The sequence below is a fragment of the Rutilus rutilus genome, assembly GCF_951802725.1.
Source record: "Rutilus rutilus genome assembly, chromosome: 7".
Lineage (NCBI taxonomy): Eukaryota > Metazoa > Chordata > Actinopteri > Cypriniformes > Leuciscidae > Rutilus > Rutilus rutilus.
Genome location: NC_140221.1, coordinates 15385986 through 15395186, shown reverse-complemented (window position 1 = coordinate 15395186; position 9201 = coordinate 15385986). Strand labels below are relative to the sequence as shown.

Below are 9201 nucleotides of genomic sequence, written 5' to 3'. Positions count from 1 at the left end.
CTAATTCCCTTCTCAAAAGGGCTCTCACCTCGAAAAAAATCTTCCTGGATGTTCATGGTAAGGAGTTATTTGACTAAGTAACTATGTGAAAGTAACTAAATAGGTGTTATCCGAGAAAGGTTTAGTCTGAACTATGAAATCATAAACATTTCACTGCACATATAAACCAGGAAGTGCTTTTATGTCTACTGAAACCCATCAGGCCCAGACAGAATCTGCAGAATGACTTTTTGTACTTTTTAATACTTTATAATACTTTTTAAATTTGGTAAATGGAGCGGAGTACTAAACTCCTCTTGATACCTGAAAGAATAGCAAAATTAGCCAGAATATTTAATAAAGAAACATGCAAAGGCTAAGTGTGCATTTTATAAATAATGGACATTTAAATTATGTATAAATCTGCAGGTGTGTCTTAAAACTTTTTACTATTTTTGTATATAATATAAAATGTTTTTAAATTAATTTAAATTGATTTGTTGTAAAAAAAAAAAAGAAGATATATAATATTTATAAGATATATAATATATAATAATTAATATATATATATATATATATATATATATTAATTACGTTTTTAGGACTTTTTAAGAATATGATTCCTAATCAAATTTATTTATTTAATTTGCCATTTTGTAAGCTTTATTTATATAGCAACTTTAAAAAACAGTGTTTAGTGCTTTACAGAAGAGAAATACATGTGTGCATTCACAGAAAAGAAAAACACATACATACACATTATAGAAATAAGATAACAAAACGAAATTCACCAATAAAATAAATCAAGGAAACCAGGTGTTTCTGGACATTTCTAACATAATGTCCTGAAACACCTGTAGTTCTATCATGAACCAAAGCGGTGTTTCACGAACCCATAAAACCGTGGCTAGTAATTTGTGAATTTTGAAATCTCCATTTTATGTTTGCTAAGCTCGTTTCATTATTATATTATGTTCTGTGGTCAATCTGGCCTTATTTCAGAACCTCCATCCGTGACTATCTGGCCAACGGTGATAACGTCTCCTGTAGGAGCTGAAGTGACGATTCACTGCCAAGTGTTAGGACACCCTGCTCCTTCAATCAAGTGGTCAAAGCTAGGCCAGTCTGTCCAAACTGGAGGCAAAATTATCATGGGGTAAGTTTTTGCAGGAAGAGTTTATTAACTATAATTGTGGTTCTTGCTTACCGGGTGGTGCTTGTGAATTCATTTTGTTCCCAGGTCAAGAAACACAACTCTCTACATTTCATCAGCGAGAAAGCATGATGAAGGACATTACACATGCGCAGCCTCCAATACACTGGGTCACGATGAGAAAACCATGACTCTTCGAGTTGCTGGTAAATCTTCTTTGCCAAAAAAGTACAAGTATACTAAAAAAGTACCATAGTACTAACATGTATTTGGGCATGTTCGATGGTATTCTTTGAGATAAGGGGATGTGAAAACACATTATTATTAAGGTAATCATTTTGTACCATGGTATTATCAACTAATACGTCACTGTATTATGGTATCACCTTAGTTCTTTTTTTGTTAGGGTGTTTGTGATGTCTTTACTTCAATAGAATGACAACTGGGCCAAATTCCAAACAGTTGCCTTGAAAGGGCACTTCACGAAGGGGATCGTTCCAAATAAAAGTGAACACCTAAATCCCTTCATAAAGGGCTCTTCATTATAAAATGTATATTTATTTGCAGCAATTATATTAACAGCAATAATAAATTCCTCTTGTAAGAACAGCTAATGGACACGGTAACATTCCAGGAAATTACGTTGTCTTTCATTGCTCCCTTCACCAAGTGCATTCCAAACGGCTACATCAATCATTACACGCAAGTGCCCTGCTCCCTCCAAAGTCTCCTCTTCAAGTGCTCTGCCCTTCGGAGTGAGTAGGGCATAGGGAGGCTCACTTCCGATTGGAATTCACCCCTTATCTAACTTTGCATTTCTTTTCAGTGAAACCAGTCATTGTTTCCTTCGTTGCATCACTCACTGTCTCAGAGGGATCTCCTGTTAGTCTCCCTTGTCGAGCCGTGGGAGATTTTCCTGTCAAATACACTTGGATTAGAACCGCTTTGATACGAAATTCACCACAACTGTCTGGTCCAAAGTCTCCAGTCTCACTCCCACAACAGATACACATTGATGGTTTGTTACATACGGAACAGACTGTGGTTTAATATGATGCAGGTTTTCACTTGTTTTTAAAACGTAACATTTCATTTTACAGATAATGGGACATTAGTCATCTCAAACATTCACCGGTCTGATTCAGGAGAGTACCACTGCACTGCAGAAAATAGAGTCGGTCAGGAAGTGAGAAGTGCCATTATAACTGTAACAGGTGGGTAAAATGCATGAGAACTAAACTATTAGTAGTTCTCATGCAATGAATACACATCGGTTTCCTGTTTGCATCTCAGTTTGATCTAATCATTCTAATGCTCTAACTTAAAGCTGACTCTGATGTCCCACGTGATAAAGAAGCACTGAGTAAAATGATTATAACCACTGTGAGTAATGCAGTGTGCAGAGTCATTCTGGTACCATCTGTGACATTAGCCTCATAACATGTGTAACTGTGACTCTGTGATTGTTTTGTGAGTACTTTGGCATTTTCATCAACATTCTCCACCATTTTCAATGGTTAAGTGCATTTAAAAGATTGAATAATGCCTTGCAAAAAATGCATCTTGTAACAATTATGGGTCTGAATTTGTTTGTTTCTCTAACCTTCCAGGTTCCAGAGAGTGAACAAGAACTATTTACTAATTCCTTTCTCTATGGTTCAAAGATTCTGAACAAAACAGAGATAAAAGAATCCCTTCAGCGGACAACTGAAGTTTATACAAAGATATCTTGTAAGGATATTAACATACCTTAGAGCAGGGATTCTCAACTCTGGCCCCCAAGGTCCACTTTCTTGCACAGTTTAACTCCAACCCTAATCAAACACACCTGAACAAAATAATCAAGGTCAAATCAGGTCGTACTAGAAAGACAGTGCAAAACCAGTGTGGGTGCTTCTCAATTCTTATTTGTGCATCCTTTCCTCGCTTCCTTTCCTCGTGTCTCAGCTCCACCCCCTGTAGAATGCAAAAGAAGGCTGCCAGGAAAGAAAAGGAGGACGGAGGAATCGAATGAAAGCTTTTTTCTACATTGGAAGACTTGATCACTCGAGCGTCACTTCACAGCGTCATCAGCAGCGCTCAAAGGATCTGCCCTTATGTTGTTGAAGTTTGGTCATTTAAGAAATTCATAATAAATAATCATAATAAAGCAAGATACCCTGTTGAAATATGTGAGATTTGTGGTTTATTTAAACTGCAAAGGTAAAGTATAAATTCAAATCATTGTGACAGATGTGAAGGGGAGGATAATTTATACGTGTGTCACGTTTCTAGACACTTCCGCAAAGGATACACCTGTGCATCCTCGCTCATAACTCCACTGGAAGCCTCCTCACTCCTCGATCCTCGCCTCCACACGGTGCAATTAGAGAATTGAGTTGTCCTTCAAGATGGCTGAGCTCGATCGGTTTCCGGGTCATAGGATGGAGGACAGAGGAAACAAGGAGGGATATTGAGAAGCACCCCAAGATATGCAGGGAAGGCGACCAGAGGCCTTTTTTTTCATGGATGTCAATGGAAGAGAGGCTTCACTAAACTGCTTTTGTGGGAAAACGGCTTATTTAATGAATCGACAGTTTGCTCTTAAACATTATTTTTGGATTGATTTACATCGAAGAAAAAAATGCTGTTTTAAAAGATAAATAACAGACAATTGTGTGAGAGGTAGGACTCAGTTTATGCCACTTCTCATTCATTTCTATGGTATCAACAAACAGTGACTGACTGTCGCACAACTCTGAACAAAATACAATGACGTCAAGGCAGTAATGTGATTGGTTATCTAGACCTGTGATTTAAGTTAGCCGTTACGCTTTTTCCAATGGTAGAGCCACAGACCCTCTTTTCTCCCAATAATAAGACCATCTCTGGCTAGAGGCTGGTGAGTTTGATCAGGGTTGGAAGCTAAACTCTGCAGGAAAGTGGATCTTGAGGGCCAGAGTTGAGAATCCCTGGCATAGAGAAGTTTTTTCTGTTTCTTTGTTTGTTTGGTTTGTTGGTTTTTTTTCTTCTTCTCATTCTTATTCTTTGTGTTTGGTGCAGTGTTAAATGCTTTTGTGGAGGACTCACCAACATACTTGAATCTTGAATCTACCCAAGACACTACAGAATTTATTTCACTGAAGCCAACTGGCATTAGCATAGGAAGTAATGAGAACATTAAAGAACCCATGCAAACACAAAATCCTACTACTGTGCCCGTTAAACCTACACCATCTCCCAAACTCAAAGAGACTTTTATGCAGGATACACATCCACATATCCAACCAGCGGACCAGGTCACTAAACCTCCATTAATGAATCCAAACACAAACAACCCATCGCCTGCAGACTCATATTCTCAGATTAAAAACATTCAGAGCTTTTCCCAGACTCCAGGCTTACCTTTAATGGATATGGACAACTTCACTGCCTCAGCCCCTGTGGAACAGCATCAAAATAAGAGTCAAAACATTAAGCAGTCTGGAGGTACGAAGTCATCGGTAACAAATGACACAGAATTAGTCGAATCACTCAAGAAAAACACATCACAGGCTCCAATGAGGACCACTGACAATAATAACAGGTTGGTTATCAAATGAACTTCCTCATTAATCAGCTTATCATCCCCTCCCCCCTCCCCCCTCCCCCCTCCCCCTCCCCCTCCACCCCTCCCTCCCTCCTAATATCTCATAATTTGGGTCATTTTTATAGCGTAAGATTATGATATATATACACCTTAATAGTCATTTAGTTAATACACTTTGAAACAAAACTTATTATTTCCTTTAACCTTTGCAAACTATTATTGACCATGACTGAAATATTTGTGACAGCTTGAAACTTTACTTCAGCAGTACTTCAACGTTATCAAGAGAAAGTGTGGCATGAGAGACTTTGATGCTATTTTAGTTAATTTTTGGGAAAATTTACTGAAGCATGCTGAGATGTTTTTGTTTCACGCTTTGTTTGATTTGTGATTTTGTAAGTAACATATGACCCTCTTTTCTTCAGAGAAAAGGAGAAATCTCAGACTTGGTTGCCTGTGATTGAGAAACATGACATTCCCATTGTGGTTGGAGTAGGTGTTTCCTTGGCATTCATTTTCATTGCCATGGCCTTTTATTCTCTGGTTCAGACAAATGATCCTGCAGCTATACCTACAGGTAGAGCAGGTGAGACTTTAATATAATTATAATAAACCTTGATACCTATTATTTTTGCATAGACCTGTGATGAGCTCCTAAATGAGATTTTCAAATGCATAAAAAATGTAATATAATCTTTTTTTTTCTCATAGCTCTGAGGTGTATGGGTGGGCCTTGCAGACATGGGGAACGTCTTGCGATGGAAAGGACATATGATAACAAGTTAGTTTTGTTGAGAGCATTTGTTAATTGTATAATGTCCCTGTCAACATTGCATTAAAGGGTTAGACCTAAAAATGAAAATTCTGCCATCATTTACTCATCCTCATGTAGTTCCAAACCCGTAAGACTTTCATTCATCTTCAGAACACAAATGAAGATCTTTTAATGAGATCTGAGAGCTTTCTGTCCCTCATTGACAGCCTTTGCAACCACTTGAAAGTTACCACTTTCAACCCCCAGAAAGGTAGTGAAGACATCATAAAAGTAATCCATGTGATCTAAGTGGTTTTACTTCAATTTTATGAAGCGAGGTGAGTGCTTTGCAAAAAAAAATGAATTTACCACTTTATTTTCAAAACATTCATCTCCAATGTGCTTTCACAAGAGAACCACAACGCATGCATGTTGTGTTGTCACGAGAGCAGACGTTGTTGCATGATAAATAAGATCTTAATTTGCGCTAAGAAGATGAACAAATGTCTTACGGGTTTGGAACGTAATGAGGGTGAGTAATTAATGACCGAATTTTCATTTTTGCGTGAACTATCCCTTTAATTGAATAGTAGTTTTTGTAACATTTTTAATGATGACACATTTCAGAGCATTTGAGGATGATAATTTGGTGGCTGTTATTGAACAAAGCCCCAACATATCCGAGACAAGAGCGCTCCCAACAGAAAGCAGCCCATCCACCATGATGATGGAGCCACCATCAGATGATGTGCAAGAGAGTGTCCATTCCACCCAGGACCTGCCAGTTATTGTGGAGACTCACCCGGAGCCTAGAGAGGAGGACCAGGTCAGTACAAAGTAGGGATGTGGCAGTGAGGACCTGTAATTTTCCCACCTGTAAATTGATGTTTGACAACATTGTTCTTCCCACCGGAAAGACCCCGAAGATGTCCGATCAGAGTCGTGCTTTCTTTCCTGCAAGATAGGTTGGAGCGAAGGCTGTCTCCCTCCACCCTCAAAGTGTATGTTGCCGCTATTGCCGCACATCACGATGCAGTTGAAGGTAAGTCATTGGGAAAGCATGACCTGATCGTCAGGTTCCTGAGGGGAGTGACGAGATTGAATCCGCCTCGCCCTCCCTCTATACCCTCTTGGGACCTGTCTCTGGTGCTCAGTGCACTGCATGTCGGTCGACGAATCGTGCCTAGAATTCGGGCCGGCCAACTCTCACGTTGTCCTGAGACCCCGGCTCGGATGCATGCCCAGGTTCCTATCACTCCCTTCGGGGACCAGGTAGTGAACCTGCAAGCGCTGCCTTCGAAGGAGGATGACCCAGCCCTAGCTTTTCTCTGTCCTGTCCGCTCTTGGCGGTTATTCGTGGACAGAACGCAAAGCTTCAGGACCTCAGATCAGCTCTTCGTCTGTTATGGAGGCCAGCATAAGGGAAAGGCTGTCTCCAAGCAGAGGATGGCCCACTGGATAGTGGCATGCCTTGCCCGTTCGGGTTGCGAGCACACTCAACTAGAAGTGTTGCTTCCTCCTGGGCGCAGGCTCAAGGCGCCTCGCTGACAGATTTATGTAGAGCTGCGGACTGGGCGACACCTAACACCTTCGCTAGATTCTATAGCCTCCATGTAGAGCCGGTCTCTTCCCGTATTCTCGCCCCCAGTGGCCAGTAGCATGAGGGACCCGTTCTTTGTGTCGGCTTGCAATGCCACTCCCGCCCCCATGGGCCATATACGTGCGTACCCCCCTATAACTAGGCTGGAACCACCCCAGAGACTGCCATATGTTGTACTACCCTGCTTGGCTAGTCCATATGTGTAACCGTCACAGTGCCTCCCTCCGGGGTAGGATGTGGCTTCCGCAGCTTTCCCAGCGTTATCCAATAAGTCACACTGAGTGGGTCTTGCAGAACAGCAGTGATTAACCTTCTCTGCTTAGAGTTCCTACTTCCTGCCCAACACTGCGGTCAGACCAGGAGGTTCAAGCGGAGCGCTGGAAGGGCCAGCAGCCGTGGCGTTTTGGTAGATATCCACATTCATCAGCAATGACGTACATCATAGTGAAGCTGACGAAGGGGAATGTCTCGGTTACGTATGGTAACCCTCGCTCCCCGAGGAAGGGAGCGGAGACGTACGTCCCCTCGCTACAGTTGCAGAGCTTCCGCTGGACGGCCGAGTCACAAGTCCGGCTCCTCAGCGGAAAAACAAGGATGCGATGCAATTATCGCATGCCAATGTGCATTGGCTCATTTAGTTTCATTTGAAGTAGATAGGCTCTCGCAAGCGATGCCCATTCGTCAACAATGACGTACGTCTCCGCCATAATTTATCATAATTTATACACAGACTGTGAATATAACTCATGTGTCATAGGGACCAATTTTATGGCACCCTTGTCTTTTTTTGGAGCTTATCAGCCCCTGGTCACCATTCACTTTCATTGTATGGAACAAAGCAGCATGAACATTCTTCAAAATGTATTAATTTTCTGTTAAATGAATAGATTGATTTTGAACTTACTATATTATTCCTATTCATAAAGCATTGTAATCTCTGAGACTCCAAACATAAAGAGCGTACAGTCAATCTTAGCATTAAATCACAGATATAAAGGAAGAAGCAACACTTACTTGTTCTCTTTTTAACAATATTATGACTTTTTTTTCCACTATGAATTAGCTGGAGACTATATTTGAGGAGGGGAAGGTGTCTCCCTCACCACATTCTGACATTCAGCTGCAGTGTATGGAGGACTGGAGGAGCAGAGAGTTTGAACCATGTCAGGACGCCCCCTCACCTCCTCCAGCCAATCCAGCACCTGCCCAGGAGGAGGGTCTGAGGTCTTCCCTGACACTCCAGACCACCGATCCCTCCTCAACTCCTGTGCGCCACAGCATCAATATCTCCCACGGTTTCTCTCCCCTAATGCTGTCCCACTGCGTGTCTCTGGGCATGACCTCTGTGGCTGTGGATGTGCACTTCTACCCTTCGGCCCCCTCAGCAGCCGGCATTCCTCCATGCCCTGCTTTTGGAGCCCCGGGCCAGCAGGTGAACACCAGGCTGGACCATGAACGATCTGCACCCTCTGCTAGCCACAGTAAATAAGTAAAGTGTGTTTAACAAATATTGAATATTTTTTAATCGCTCACTTCATAGGGCTGCTGTCAGTTAGTTTAAAGATGGTGCTGTTGCTTTTTCTCCCTCTTTTTTAATGATCGCCATTTCTTATAATGTTGGTTTAATGAAAGGCCACCTAGGGAGTCTGAGCTCATATGGAGCCAGCCAATGGCTGCGTCTGAATTTCCGTACTTTCACAGTACTATGTACTAAATTTAAATCTGATGTTACTTTTTATACTATTGTACATCTGCTGTACTGCACTGAAAAAATACTGTTAAATTTACAGTAATTTTTTTTATAAATTCAACATAAAGATACAGTGACAATGTTTCCGGTATCACTGGATGGTATGTTGGTAACATTACTAGTGGTACATAACTGATAATAAAAAATAAGAAGAATGTTATATTATATGGCGATACATACATCCAAAACTCATAAAATTCACAGTATTTTACAGTAAAATTACATATGTTAAATGTTAAACCATTTAAAAAAATCACTATATATGGTAGGGTATCTTACAAAATCACAGAGTGACATTAGGTCAGGGAGATATAACTACAAATATTTATTTTGGCAAAATTGTATAATTATATTGATCATCTCAATATTTGTGAATTAGCTTAAAAAGCTTTATTAT

General features: G+C 40.7%; 1 protein-coding gene across 1 annotated transcript; it reads left to right on the top strand.

The window, feature by feature from the left end:
- Positions 1–874: 874 nt before the first annotated feature.
- On the top strand, positions 875–8543 carry LOC311293738 (uncharacterized protein; the record flags this gene model as incomplete). Its single annotated transcript, XM_084414228.1, has 11 exons — positions 875–1135; positions 1220–1338; positions 1959–2150; positions 2233–2346; positions 2460–2515; positions 2743–2863; positions 4175–4697; positions 5126–5286; positions 5412–5481; positions 6082–6280; positions 8118–8543. Exons 1-11 carry the CDS (start codon positions 951–953, stop codon positions 8541–8543), a joined length of 2166 nt encoding a protein of 721 aa, XP_084270354.1. The 5' UTR covers positions 875–950.
- Positions 8544–9201: the final 658 nt, after the last annotated feature.